Source organism: Chrysemys picta, chromosome 3 (assembly GCF_011386835.1).
Source record: "Chrysemys picta bellii isolate R12L10 chromosome 3, ASM1138683v2, whole genome shotgun sequence".
Classification (NCBI taxonomy): domain Eukaryota; kingdom Metazoa; phylum Chordata; order Testudines; family Emydidae; genus Chrysemys; species Chrysemys picta.
Genome location: NC_088793.1, coordinates 49,309,878 through 49,325,040, shown reverse-complemented (window position 1 = coordinate 49,325,040; position 15,163 = coordinate 49,309,878). Strand labels below are relative to the sequence as shown.

General features: G+C 45.9%; 1 protein-coding gene and 1 long non-coding RNA gene across 13 annotated transcripts in view; one reads left to right on the top strand and one right to left on the bottom strand.

The window, feature by feature from the left end:
* Nucleotides 1-15,163, top strand: part of LOC101939741 (collagen alpha-1(IX) chain-like) — a 42,098-nt gene that overhangs the window by 11,969 nt on the left and 14,966 nt on the right. For 3 of the 12 annotated variants that reach the window (XM_024101582.3, XM_024101579.3, XM_024101576.3), the window contains 9 exons: nucleotides 606-698; nucleotides 787-840; nucleotides 2,494-2,547; nucleotides 2,635-2,688; nucleotides 3,204-3,257; nucleotides 3,441-3,494; nucleotides 4,332-4,376; nucleotides 5,570-5,623; nucleotides 8,247-8,300. In XM_024101582.3, the coding sequence (XP_023957350.2) occupies nucleotides 606-698; nucleotides 787-840; nucleotides 2,494-2,547; nucleotides 2,635-2,688; nucleotides 3,204-3,257; nucleotides 3,441-3,494; nucleotides 4,332-4,376; nucleotides 5,570-5,623; nucleotides 8,247-8,300 (516 nt within the window). The remainder of the gene's footprint in view (nucleotides 1-605; nucleotides 699-786; nucleotides 841-2,493; nucleotides 2,548-2,634; nucleotides 2,689-3,203; nucleotides 3,258-3,440; nucleotides 3,495-4,331; nucleotides 4,377-5,569; nucleotides 5,624-8,246; nucleotides 8,301-15,163) is intronic. The other 9 variants (XM_065587841.1, XM_042848829.2, XM_024101581.3 and 6 more) reach the window with 7 other exon arrangements.
* On the bottom strand, nucleotides 605-6,017 carry LOC135982228 (uncharacterized). The gene is made up of 2 exons (XR_010599477.1): nucleotides 5,525-6,017; nucleotides 605-777 (listed from the first exon to the last, which is right to left on the bottom strand). It is a non-coding gene; the product is annotated as an uncharacterized LOC135982228 (long non-coding RNA).

Below are 15,163 nucleotides of genomic sequence, written 5' to 3'. Positions count from 1 at the left end.
GAGGAATACAGGGAGACTTCCCCAAATCACATGTCACATGGGGAGGAGGGGAAGTGTTTGGCTGGGTGGAGCAGGATGGTTTTTGCTAAGGGACTGAAGAAGGGATAGAATGGGGCTCAAGATGTTGTCATTATTATGCAGATTCAGAAGGGCTTCATCATCTGGAAATGGGGCAGGGCATTAGTAGCTGAGAGTGGGCTTCAGGGGTGCTGGAACAATTTTTATAGTGGGGATGCTGATGATGGAGACCATGTATTTGGTGTTTGTTATTACTACTTCAAGCCAGGGGTGTGGCAGCACCCCTAGTTCCACCATCACTGGTGAGACTGGGCCTGTAGCGTGTACCTCTCCAGGTACATATGGGGTTCCCAGGAGGCCACTAAAGTCAGTTCTGCTTAATGTGAAAGCTGACAGAGCAAGAACTCTCCAAAGCCATGCACCTGATGTGTGTGCCTAATGCCAGCTCTGTTATATGATTCAGGAACATTTTCTAATGCCGTTTGTGGAGAACAGAGATGGCAGCTCACCATGCCATCAAATCAGTCATGTCCTTCAACTCACTCTTTGCAATGCAAAAAATAAAAAACATGTATCTTCATTGTCAGTGCGGAGCAAGCGCTCAACAGGATCTTACTGGAAACACAGTATGTAAATGTGCCCATGGGAGACCAGGAGATCAAGGAACAACAGGGCCCAAGGTATAATTTAAAAATCAACTTTCTATTTGTGAAGATCATTTTTAATTTTTGTGTAGAAATGATGTCCATTTTTCTACTCCTGCACCAGGGGCAAAAAGGAGAGAAGGGAGAACAAGGAAAGTCTGTCAGTGTTGGAAATCTGGTAATTACCATTTACTCTTTATCTTTAATATTAAATAAGACAACATGCCTTCATTGTATAGTCTGCATTGCTCAGTAACGAAGACCGGCGGCTTTGAAAACATGTTCACCGTTGCTGAACATGGTGGACAAAAGTGAGCTTCAGCAGAGGGGCAATGAACTACCTGCTCCTTCCCTTTCTGGTCCAGGTTCCCACTGAAACCTCGTGACCAAAGGATTTTGCAGCTTCCTTAACCAAAGTTTGTTCAGTGGTCTGTGGTTCAACCCTTTCCATCCTGTGATCCCATGTTACAACAGAAACCAGTTTCAGGACCCCTTTCTAATCTAGCCATAAAGAAAAAGAGGGTAATCATGACCCCCAATATTGCTGGGGTTCATGACCTGTGAGTTGAGAATCCGTGTTCTATTGTTTTATGTTCTCAGAATACTCACAGAAGTTAGATAAAAAACATAAATACTATTGCTGGAAGGTTGCAACCTAACACTACTTTATTTCTTAGAATTCAGAACAATATCAAACAAGAACCCAAGAACACAGAGAGAAAACAGGCTGCTCCCTAAGGCAGCAAGGCACAACTCACCTCATCCTGCTTTAAGCTGGCTCTTTCATTACTGACTCTGTGCTCATGCTTTGCTACAGAGCCCCCTAGCCTGCAAGCAGGACCAGGAATGCCACGCCACTCTTAAAGTGATAACATGCAATTCTAACACAGTCCCACATATGGGAAATTACTTTTAGTGTCATTCCTAAAGAGCAGAAGTCCCTCTTATGATTCAGGAAAAAGACATATTCAGTTTCATGTCAGCTGTCTGAACTTGTCAAGTTAAACCTAAACATCACAGGTTTGATTTCAGTAGTCTTGGTGTCACTTTATGATGTCACCTCATGAGAGCTGGCACTTCAGGAGCCAGTCCCAAAGAATAAAAAGATCATCGATAGTGACTGCGCTCTCTTGTCATCTGACCAGCTTCTTTCCTGCACCCAAGCTCCTACCCCAGTGCGTGAGCCCTGTTGAGCTTACATTGTATTATTTTTGGCTGTGATGTGATGATGATATCCTCATGCTTTAATCCAACTGTGTAGTTAACACTAGAAATTCTTCTAGGTCGCTCACTCAGTCCCAATTACAATTGCCACTAGATGGTGTTGCAAGATTCAGGAGAGAAGCTAAGGGCAGAATGGGTGTAGAGGTCTTCAGACTTTAGGGCTAGGTCTACACTACCCGCCTGAATCGGCAGATAGAAATTGATCTCTCGGGGATCGAATTATCGCGTCTCGTCGGGACGCGACAATCGATCCCTGAATCGACGCTCTTACTCCACCAGCGGAGGTGGGAGTAAGCGCCGTCGACGGGGAGCCGCAGAGGTCGATTTTGCCGCCGTCCTCACAACGGGGTAAGTCGGCTCTGATAGGTCAAATTCAGCTACGCTATTCGCGTAGCTGAATTTGCGTATCTTAAATCAACCCCCCCCCGTAGTGAAGACCTGCCCTTAGACTGGCTTAAAGACCTTGATTGGCAGCAGGGGAAAACTTGCATTGACTCTTGTGTGGATATAAAAAGAACTTCAGACCCCAATGCAGTCTTTCCAATGACACTCACTAGCTCTATATTCACTTAAAACTAAACAATGAAACTGCTTTTCTTGTTAATAGGGAGTCCGTGGTAACCCGGGAAATTATGGAAACACTGGAGAGCCCGGTCCAAAAGTATGACTGACTTATTGTTCAAGTATATAAAAATATCTGATTTTTTGTTATTTGTTTGTATCACATTTTATTTTATTTTCCTTTAAGGGTTTAGTGGGCACTAAGGGTGAAAAAGGAATGAGAGGGTTACATGGTGAATGGGTATGTATTGCATTATATTCTGCATGAAGCCAAAGTTCAGAATCAAACAGGAAACTAAGCAACCTATTAACTTTTTTGCCATGTATTTTATGTGAAATATAAAAGGGAAAATGAACAATGTACTTGTGATTTGAAGTATCCCAGAAACATGTTGCCATTGCCAAAATATTAAACAGAATACTTCATCTGTAAATATGAAATGTTAACCATGAATCTGCTATCAGAAATAATTTAGAGCCATAGCTAATTTAGGGCATAGCTTCATTAAAGTCAGTAGAGCTACAGTGATTTACTGCATAGTGATTTACTGCAGCTCAGGTTTTAGTCCATATAACTTGGATATGATTTGAATTAGTAATATCTGTTGGAAAATGCTAGGAAATCAATATGGTTTACAGGGAAATCATCATCAAACTGATCTGGCAGCAAACTAGATAGATAGATAAACTAACTTGTTGCAGTTCTAGTTAGTGCAAATGTATTTTCTGGGTTGATAGTGTTCTTTTCTTTCAAAGGGTGATCAAGGTCCTCTAGGTCTCAAAGGATTACCAGGAGCAGAGGGCTTCAAGGTAAGTACATGTGTCTAAACGCTTTAAATCCTCATGGAAGCATCTCTGTGGTGCATCTTGTAGTGTATCACAGAAATGCAAGACACATTATGGCAATGTCTGCACTGCAGTGGTAATCATAATTGCAAATTTCTTAGGTCTTGGAAGCAGTTGTTAGTACTAACTATTTAATTTTTCTCTTAGGGGGTATCTGGAACACCAGGAAACAGAGGAGAGCCTGGGGCAAAAGGAGAAAAGGTTGTTTTTTAATTTCTCTCTCCCAAGTTGAGCTTGCCATTTTCTCTGCTGTATCAATTTCACTATGGCTGTGATCTCAAAAGCAAGAGAAACAATCTCAGACCTTGTCAGTACTAGCATGGGAAACCTTCATGGAAAAAACAGGGTGCTGCCGAAAATGATGATGATGATGACTCAGTAGATGGCATTATTTTCTTTGAGTGGAGACTGAACCATTTCTCCAGCATGGTTCTACAGGGTAATGAACTGCTGATAAGTTTTGTCACTGAAGTTCTGACTGTTTGCGCTCTTTAAATGATCCCATAGTGTCTTTGCCAAATTCTTGGGTCACTTGTTACACTCTGAATAACTAAAATTTTCCTAGTAATTTCAGTTGAAAGCATTTTTTCATCCCCCTCTCCTAAAAACTGCTGTGTTGTGTTGTTGGTCCAGAAGGGCTGCTATGTTCCACCCCACGGGTGGCTGCATTTCAGTAGTGAATGAGTGATCCTTGCATAGACAATACATAAAGTGCTATAGTATTTCAATTATAGGTGTGGGATTCCTATGTAAAGATTTCTATGTAAAGTGTATTGGGATCCTTGATAACTCATTACTATTTAGTAAAAAGCAACAGAGAATCCTGTGGCACCTTTAAGACTAACAGATGTATTGGAGCATAAGCTTTTGTGGACAGATCCAGACTAACACGGCTACCCCTCTGATACTATTTAGTGCGTTTCTTATTTTAGATTTCTGCTGGAGGTTTACATAGACATTACATGAAATAGAAGTTTTGTGTATTAAATATTTGTGTCCAGGACTGAATTGCCGGTAGTTATTTTTTTAACATTTCAGGGAGAACTAGGGCTTGTGGAAATCATGGGATTCCAAGGAGTGAAGGTACTATGCTTTAGAGAGAGAATAATATTACATACACACTGCAAAACAACCTTGCTATACCTAGAATTGAACACAGTATTTTGAATGTGTTAATATGTTGTTTAGGTGTCTGATATCAATACACAAAAAGAAACTATATATCTTCACCCTAAAATGACTTATTTAGGATTGTTTTCCTAGGAAGAACAGAAGTAAAAATCTTAATGAGGTAGCACAGAATGTCTCCTCTGTAATTAGGGTTGCCAACTTTCTAATTGCACAAAACTGAACACCCTTGCCCTGCTCCTGCCCCGCCCCTTCTCTGAGGCCCCGCCTCCCACTCACTCCATCTGCCCTCCCTCTGTCACTTGCTCTCCCCCACCGTCACTCACTGTCTCTGGGCTGGGGCAGGAAGTTGGAGTGCAGGAGGAAGTGAGGGCTCCCCATCTGGGGGTGCAGGCTCTGGGGTGGAGCCAGGGATGAGAGGTTTGGGGTGCAGGAGGGGGCTCTGGGCAGGGACCGAGGGGTTCAGAGTGCAGGAGGGGGCATGGGCTGTGGCTGGGGGTAGGGGTGAGTGCTCTGGGCTGCAGGTGGGGGCTCAGGGTGGGGCACAGATTTGGGGTGTAGGAGGGGTTTGGGGTGCAGGCTCCAGGAGGGAGTTTGGGTGTGGGAGGGGGTTCGTGGTGTGGGCTCCAGCTGGACGGAATTTATCTCAGGTGGCTCCCAGTCCATGGCACAGTGAGGCTAAGGCAGGCTCCCTGCCTGCCCTGGCTCTGCGCAACTCCCGGGAAACGGACAGCATGTCTGCCTCCTAGGTGGAGGCTCGGCCAGGGAGCTCTGTGTGCTGCCCATGCCCACAGGCGCTGCCCCCACCGCTCCCATTGGTCGCAGTTCCAGGCCAATGGGAGCTGGGAGCCTGCCTTAGCCCTGCTGCACCGCTGACTGGACTTTTGCTGGCCTAGTACATTGTGCTGACTGAAGCTGCCAGGCTCCCTTTTCGATCGGCCCTTCTGGTCGAAAACCAGACGCTTAGCAACCTTCAGCATAATAGACTTTGCAGTTGTTCTGGGAAGAAAATGGCAGCTGTCTAGAAATTTTAAGGTGCAGCATACAGAAAACAAAGGCATCACTGATCCATACCTACATACACCATAAGGTGATTATCTTACCTGTTGAGAACTCAATTTTGTTTTTGTCTGTTGTTGTGCTTCTAGGGTAATGAAGGCTTCTCTGGGGCTGATGATTTACCAGGCCAAGAAGGACCTAGGGTAATATTAACTAAAGCACATATTTACACACAATTCCTTAAATCCACTAGTTAGTTTTAACACTTAAGGTAATTAGCATTGGAACAACTTACTAAAGAAAGTGGTGGAAATCTTTAAATCAGGATTGTCTTTCTAAGATATGCTGTAGCTGAACCAGAAGTTATGGACTCAATCCAGGAATCACTGAGTGAAATTCTATGGCCTATGTTAAGCATGAGGTCAGGCTACATGATCCTAAGGGTCTCATTTAATCTTAAACTCCATGAATCGCCTCTATTTATTCCCATAAAGATCAATCTGTGAGAATGTCAAACACTGCTCAGAATCTGTCACTATGTATTTTTCTACATTATTTAACACTTTTTCATTAGCTTTAGTGTTTGTTCTTTTTAAATTAGTGAAGTAAATGTCATGGAGCTTTGCCTATTTACTCTTGCTAACTCCCCCTTGTGCTAAACTCACCAGACTACTGCACTGGATACAAACCTCCGGATCTCATGGGCTTTTCAATGTACTGAGTTGCAGTAGCATTCAAACACTTCTTTTCTATATCTGGTCTTTGAGGCATACTCCTGTTGTACAGTCTCCAAGTCTGGTATTGCTTCTCAGGATGGGGGACCCTGTGGTCCAGCTACCCTGTGCCCCAAGATCAGTGCTGACCCCCAAATCACAAGATCCACAATTTGTGGGTGCTCTAGATTAGTATTTCACCCTCCAGGGACTTTGTGACAGTTAAAGCAAATAACAGTGTAGTGGTTCAGTGGCAGGGTTCCTCCCCTTCCAGGTCCAGGGGAGGCCAGTCCGCCTCACTAAGTCTCTGGGCGTGGCCTGTCATGGGGATTTAGTGGCACGGCAAGAGTCTATAGCTCAGGCCTGTGTTCAGCATGAGGTAGCCCAGGCCCTCAGTCAGGGTGGGGCAACAGGAGTCTAGGGCTCAGGCTGTGGTCAGGGCCGAGCAGCAAGGGGTTCGGGCATCCTAGCTTCGGTGGATGACCGACAAACACTGGCTCCATGGCATAGAGAGGGGGAGATTGTCACCCCAGGGTTGGGGTGGCAGGGTGGGGGCCAAGGCCCACCCACTGCACTGCACCCCAGCCCAGCACCCTAACAGTGGCAGCAGGATTTGCCACTGGGTCAGCGGGGATTCTGACCATAATAAGCTGACCTAAACTCAGGTGGTGCTGCAGCTAGTCTTGAGTCAGCTGCCCCTGGGCCACTTCCTAACTGCCCCTTGGGTTGTACCTGGGTCTGCAAAGCGTTGTCCAGATCATCAGGACTCCTACTCCTGGTAACTCCATGGTCAGGTCAGCGTATGGCTTTGGCCAGTCCTCAGCTCCCCAGGGGCCTGCAGCAGTCTCCCAGCTCTGGAGCAAGCAGGAGGCATCTGGCAGCTGCAGCCCAACTGAGCTTCCAGCCCCACCTTTTATACTTCCTGTCCCGCCCACTGACTTCTGGTGGGAGGGTTGAGCATGGCCTGGCTCCACCCACAAGGGCTCAGTGTAGGGTTCCTCCCCCTCTGGGTGTGTGGGAGGCCACTCCACTTCACTACACATATGGACTATTAAATCTCACACACACTTTACTCTTAGACACAGCACAGAGATATACAGATCTAGGGAAAAACAACAAACACGTGCACACAAGACCCTTCCTTATTCAGTGGGTCTTAGCCAGGGCATCCAAGATTATTCTGCACTCCTTTTTCTCCTACGCAATCTTGTCCTCTGGTTTGGAACTGGTCTTGCTGCAGAGACATTTTTAATAGCAAATGTTATCATCTTTATTTCTTACTGCCCTCCCCATTCTCCAATACTCTGTTACAGTGGATCGTTAGGAAGTCAATAGTCTTTGGCCAGTAGTCTCCCCTTGGACTACAGTTCTTGATACCTGTATTGCTTGGTTAAATATCAGCGATTGGGCTGTCTGTATCCATTGTCTGCCATCCTGCAGAGGAGGACTAAGACTATGTCTATGCTATAATTACTTTGGTATAACTTACATTGCTCAGGGGTGTGAAAAAGTCACCTCCCCAGGCGATGTAAGTTATACTGACCTAAGTGCCAATGACATAGCTACCGCTTCTCACGGCGGTGGAGTTATTAAGCCAACAGGAAAGCTCTCTCTGTCTGCTTATAGCATCTTCACCAGAAGCCCTACAGTGGCACAGCTGCATTGGTGCCGCTGTAAATGATGTAGAGTAGACATAGTCTAAGTTAATTATTTGTCCCCTCTGTGGCAGACATCATGATAGTCAATCAAATAGAAAAATGTGTATACAATATTCATAAAAAATAATACAGATATCTCCCATGTTCTTCACACTTCTTTTATTACTTTCAGATAAACACCACACAAATTATTACAACGAATGTTCCAGTGGAACCAAAATATTTTCCATTATTCTTATAATGCTTACAGGCTTGACCCTGCCTTCCAAGACTCCATTATCTTCAATATTCAGGTGTAAGATTGACTTTGTGCTCCTAGTGGACAGTAATGTATCTTGTTTGTACGTGGTGATTTTATACAGGTTACAGTTACACTGATAATTCATAGTAGAAGTTAGTTGTTCATGAAGTACCTCTTTTTACACAATGCAGGTATTTGTGTTTGTTAATTGCAGGGTCTCGTTGGTGTTCCAGGGGATTTTGGTCCACCCGGACCAAAAGGAGCTCCAGTAAGCTATGTTTCTGCTTTACAAGAACTAGCAACTCTACTGTATCTAAAGCTAGACTACTAAAGAGAGGGACCATATGGTTTAGCAGATTGGTAAATGGGAAATGGAGTCTTTTACTGCTAGGTCACCAGTTCAAATGCATCCCAAGCTGCTAGTGATTAGTCTCACAATTTGTTTCCATCTGACGTTAATTGACTGGTCTCTAAAACAAAATGCTCTTAGTCCAGTTCCCACTAGACAGTAATATCACGAGAACCATTATCACAATTTGCACTCATTAGCATTGATATTGGCAGAACTGAATAGATGGTGACCTCACTTTCCACATGTAAAAGAATAATATAAAATTCACAAAAGAAGAACAAGGGACTGTCATAGGGACATGGCTGCTCAGTAGTGCTCCCTGTTGGCCAAACACGGTGCTGTGCCTCAGTTTCCCTCACCCAGGTGGGTCTCCCTGGCTCTTTGCACACTAGTTTGTGCTGGAGATGTGGCTTAGCTCTCCAGCCAAATCACAACAAACATAACCTCTTCTGGGGTAGCAAGAGTCCAAACTAAAAAGTCCCACCAAATAGAAAAGTCCCTCACCTTCTGGGCTCAGTGCCTCATGTCCTTCCTGGACCTGGTATAGAGCCCCGGGCTGGTTCCCCTGGATGACCCTTTTCCTTGCAGGACCTATCACAGAAGCCAGCCAGCCTGAGCGCCTGCCTGCTCACTCCTTGTGCTTTCAACTTTTGACTGACCTCACTCTCATTCCATTAGTCTATCACCTGACCCTCCTTAGTCCCGCCCCTTAGGCTGTGTAACGACTGGTGTGTGTATGATGCATCCCTGCTTATTGCCTCCTGCTCCCTGTTTCTGTTTGTTTCCTGGTTCCTGCTCCCTGAACTCAGTGTTCCAGTGTTTGTTTCTGTGCATGTACATAGCGTTGGGTGTGTAGAGTTACCCAGGCCCTGATGTTACATACCTGACATTTGGATTGGAGCTCACCCACAGTTATCATATAAAGGAAGAATGGCAACATTTGAATGTGCACAGATTTTAGAGCAGTTAATAAATATACGAAACATGAGCAGTTTCAACTGCCAACCTTCAAAGGGGTGATATGCCAGGTAAGTAGATCCTAGACTCTCTCTGAGTTGGATTACCGATCCATTATTGGCAAATACCTGTGGCTTGAAAGTTCACAGCTTTTATTGACTTTCAGTACACGATTTGGGAGGTACTACTATCTATGGCTACCTTTTGGTGTAGTTTCTGCTCCTGGGGTTTTTCTGAGAGTGATCTCTCAGCTCTTCGATAATATCCAGGATGACATTCTCATCTTTGCTAAGACCCTTCCTGAGCATAATGGTATTCTGGACCAGCTAGACCAACTCCAACAAATTGGCATACAGTTGGGGTATGTCTACACTACGGGATTACTCCAAATTTACAGAATTTGATTTTTGGCAACCGATTGTATAAAGTCAAGTGCAGGCGGCCACACTAAGCACATTAATTCGGCGGTGTGTGTCCATGTACCAAGGCTAGTGTTGACTTCCGGAGCGTTGCACTGTGGGTAGCTATCCCATAGCTATCCCATAGCTCCTGCAGTCTCCCCCGCCCATTGGAATTCTGGGTTGAGATCCCAATGCCTGATGTGGCAAAAAACATTGTCACTGGTGGTTCTGGGTACAGCCTCACCCCTCCCTCCATGAAAGCAACGGCAGACAACCGTTTCACACCCTTTTTCCTGGGTGAACTGTGCAGACACCATACCACGGCAAGCATGGAGCCCGCTTAGCTCAAGACAGCAGTCATGACCATTGTAAACACCTCGCACATTATCGTGCAGTTTATGCTGAACCAGGACCTGAAAAACCAGGCGAGGAGGAGGTGGCTATGGCAGCATGGCAACGAGAGTGAGGAGGCCATGGACACAGAATTCTCTCAAACTGCGGGCCCTGGCGCTTTGGAAATCATGCTGTTAATGGGGCAGGTTATAGCTGTAGAATGCCAATTCTGGGCCCGGGAAACAAGCACAGAATGGTGGGACCGCATAGTGTTGCAGGTCTGGGACGATTCCCAGTGGCTGCGTAACTTTCACATGCATAAGGGCACTTTCATGGAACTTTGTGACTTGCTTTCCCCTGCCCTGAAGCGCCAGAATACCAAGATGAGAGCAGCCCTCTCAGTTGAGAAGCGAGTGGCGATAGCCCTGTGGAAGCTTGCAATGCCAGACAGCTACCGGTCAGTCAGGAATCAATTTGGAGTGGGCAAATCTACTGTGGGGGCTGCTGTGATGCAAGTAGCCAAAGCAATCATTGAGCTGCTGCTACCAAAGGTAGTGACTCTGGGAAATATGCAGGTCATAGTAGATGGCTTTGCTGCAATAGGATTCCCTATCTTGGCACCGGAGCACCAGGGCAGCCGGTACATAAACCACAAGGAGTACTTTTCAATGGTGCTGCAAGCACTGGTGGATCACAAGGGACGTTTCACCAACATCAACGTGGGATGTCTGGAAAGGGTTCATGATGTTTATGTCTTCAGGAACACTAATTTGTTTAAATGGCTGCAGCAAGGGATTTATTTCCCAGACCAGAAAATAACCATTGGGAATATTGAAATGCCTATAGTTATCCTTGGGGACCCAGCCTACCCCTTAATGCCATGGCTCATGAAGCCATACACAGGCAGCCTGGACAGTAGTCAGGAGCTGTTCAACTACAGGCTGAGCAAGTGCAGAATGGTGGTAGAATGTGCTTTTGGACGTTTAAAGGGTCGCTGGTGCACTTTCTGACTCACTCAGACCTCAGCCAAACCAATATTCCCATTGTTATTGCTGCTTGCTGTGTGCTTCACAATCTCTGTGAGAGTAAGGGGGAGACCTTTATCGCAGGGTGGGAGGTTGAGGCAAATCGCCTGGCCGCTGATTACACGCAGCCAGGCACCAGGGCAATTAGAAGAGCACACCAGGAAGCACTGCGCATCAGAGAAGTTTTGAAAACCAGTTTCATGACTGGCCAGGCTACGGTGTGAAAGTTCTGTTTGTTTCTCCTTGATGAAAACCCGCCCCCTTGATTGACTCATTCTCTGTAAGCAACCCACCCTCCCCCTTCGATCACAGCTTGCTTTCAAAGGAAATAAAGTCACTATCATTTAAAAATAATGTATTATTTATTAATTGATTATAAAAAGAGGGAGAGAACTGACAAGGTAGCCCGGGTGGGGTTTGGGAGGAGAGAAGGAGGGAAGGAAAAGGCCACTTCAAAAGTTCAAAGTAATGACAGCCTTTTGCTTGGGCTGTCCACTGGGGTGGAGTGGCAGGGTGCACGGAGCCTCCCTCCCTGCATTCTTATACATCTGGGTGAGGAGGCTATGGAACTTGGGGAGGGGGGAGAACGGTTATACAGGGGCTGCAGCAGCACTCTGTGATCCTGTTGCCGTTCCTGAAGCTCCACCAGACGCCAGAGCATGTCCGTTTGATCCCGCAGTAGCCCCAGCTTTGCATCTTGCCTCCTCTGATCTTTCTGCCGTCACCTCTGATCTTCCTGCCACCACCGCTCATCTCGAGCGTCCCTCCTCTCTTCACCGTGGTCCCGCCTGTCCTCACGTTCACTGGCATCTTTCCTGTACTTTGATACTGTGTCCTTCCACTCATTCAGATGAGCTCTTTCATTGTGGGTCGATTGCATGATTTCCGAGAACATTTAGTCTTGCATGCGTTTTTTTCGCTGCCTTATCTGAGATAGATAGTGCTGTGTGCTCTTCCAGAGAGAGGAGGGAGGCTTGAAAAATTTGCAGCTGCGGGAGGGAGGGAAAAAAGGGAAAGAAGTATTTTAAAAGATACATTTTACAGAACAATGCTTATACTCTTTCACGGTGAACAACACTATTCACATTACATAGCACATGATTTCTGTACAAGGTCACATTTTGCATCTTATATTGAGTGCCTGCGGCTTTGGTGTTAGAGATCACAGATGCAGGGCCGGGAAAAAGAATTCGGCTTGCATGCGGTCATGGTAAGCCATTGTCTTTCGGCTTCTGCAACCTTCATTACAGCAGCACCCTCCTTTCCCATACCAAGCAAAGCCCGTTGAGTGCTGTGGTTTTCCTGTTAACGTGCAGCAGCAGAAACCACACTAAACCCCACCACCACCCATCCAATTCTCTGGGATGATCGCTTTACGCCTCCCCCCACCGGGTGGCTGGTATCAGGGAAGATCCCAACAGAAACCAAACGGCCACCTCTGACCCTTATTTCAAAAATTCCCATATTTCAACCAGGTTACCATGAACGATATCACTCTCCTGAGAATAACACAGCGAGATAAAGAACGGATGTTGCTTGAATGCCAGCAAACACCGGGACCATACGCTGCCAGGCTTTGTCATGCAATGATACCAGATTACTTGCTACTAGCATGGCATGGTCAAATGTCCTACCATGGAGGACGGAATAAGGCTGCACTGCCCAGAAACCTTCTGCAAAAGCTTTTGGAGTACCTCCAGGAGAGCGTCATGGAGATGTCCCTGGAGGATTTCTGCTCCATCCCCAGACATGTTAACAGACTTTTCCAGTAGCCGTACTGGCCGTGAATGCGTCTCAAGTCCTCAGGGCAAATTAATCATTAAAAAATGCTTGCTTTTAAACCATGTTTTATATTTACAATGGTACACTCACCTGAGATCCTTTTCATGGGTTCATGGTCTGGGATACCGCCTTGGGAGGGTTGGGAGGGTACTTCAGTCAGGCTGAGAAAAAGATCCTGGCTGTTGGGGAGAACGGAGTGCTGTGTGCTCTCCGCAAGCTTGTCCTCATCCTCCTCATCCTCATCTTCCCCGTCCGCAGAATCCTCAGGCATGGCTGAGAGTACCCCCTCCTCGGAATCCACGGTCACAGGTGGGGTAGTGGTGGCGGCCCCCCCTAGAATTGCATGCAGCTCAGCACAGAAGCGGCATGTCTGCGGCTCTCACCTGGACCTTCCGTTTGCTTCTTTGGTTTCCTGGTATGCTTGTCTGAGCTCCTTAACTTTCACACGGCACTGATATGAGTCCCTATTGTGGCCTCTCTCCATCATGCCCTTGGAGATTTTTTCAAATGTTTTGGCATTTTATCTTTTGGAACGTAGTTTTGCTAGCACGGAATCCTCTCCCCATATCGCGATCAGATCCAGAACCTCCCGTACGGTCCATGCTGGTGCTCTTTTTCGATTCTTGGACTGCATGGTTACCTGTGCTCATGAGCTCTGCGTGGTCACCTGTGCTCTCCACGCTGGGCAACCAGGAAATGAAATTGAAAAGTTCGCGGGGCTTTTCCTGTGTACCTGGCCAGTGCATCCAAGTTCAAATTGCTTTCCAGAGCGGTCACAGTGGTGCACTGTGGGATAGCTCCCGGAGGCCAATACCGTTGAATTTTGTCCATAGTAATCCTAATTTGAACCGGCAATGTCGATTTCAGTGCTACTCCCCTCATCAGAGAGGAGTACAGAAATCGATTTTAAGAGCCCTTTATGTCGAAGTAAATGGCTTGGTTGTGTGGATGGGTGCAGGGTTAATTCGATTTAACGCTGCTAAATTCGACCTAAACACATAGTGTAGACCAGGCCTTGAATGCAGCCAAGTGCAGTTTAACAAAAGATGCTGTATAGTTTGTAGGGAATTCTGTCTGTCAATGGTATGAAACTAACATCTGAATGGCTCCATGCTGTTGCTTTGCTACCATTACCCACTGATAGTAGCACTTTATGTTCATTCCTTGGTCTAACTCAATATAGAGGTTGCCATGCTTTGCCACATTTTAGTTTGTGACCAGTTGGTTTGGACTAAAGAGACAAAGCAGGGTTTTGAAACCCTGCATTAAGTCCTCTTTGGGATCCAATCCCATGCTTATTTTGATCCAAGGAAGCCTGTAGTGACTTAGACTGATGCATGCAATTGGGACCTAGGCGCAGTTCCCATGGCTATACTCTGTTCACTGTTATAGATTATTACTCACTTTATCTATTTGCATTCATAATTTCACAAGACACGTGAAAGGAGCTCATTTCTTAACTCATCATTTTATATGTGATGTTTGGCCTGCCAGAGAGCCTTGTTTCAGATAATGGGACACCTTTTGTATCAAGATGGTTTTAAGGTTTTCTGAGGAATATTGTTAAAGTACATTATAAACCTGCTGTGTACCATCCCCAAGGAAATGGGATAGTGGAGAGACTGCATGGGACTCTGAAGAAATGTGTAGCTTGCATACTGGAGGAATGTCTAGATACATCCCTTTCTATTGCATTGAGTCTTAGCTTATATGATATTGGGTGTACACTTCATGAAAGTACTGGAGAAACCCTTATCTATTGGCTCTTCAGCCAACCTATGAGGAACAAGTTGCCTCTGCTGATGGAAAAGTTTCATCCCACCCCTCAGAGCCAACTGATGGGACTAGGAAATATATGAGTTTTAACAAGCGCATCTGTGCAAGACTTCATGCATTCTATCCTGGACAAGCATCATATGTTAGATGAGGATCTGGAAGAATTTTTGATGTTTGTGGCATGATCTTGGAGGCTGAAGGGTACAGAGAGTGGCAAGCACATTTATCACACGGAGAACATGTTGTTAACCAGCGAGATATACTGTGTACTGAAAGGGAAACAAATAGGGAAGAGGACATTCTTTTTCTGTGTATGATGATGTCATGTGGCCAATTGGGAAAGTTGCACCAGAGCAACAGCATCCACCCCCTGCATTGAATCGGAGGTATAACCTATGACCCTGGGCAGGGCCGGCTCCAGGCACCAGCTTAGCAAGCAGGTGCTTGGGGCGGCCACTCTGGAGGGGGGCGGCACGTCCAGCTATTCAGCAGCAATTCAGCGGAA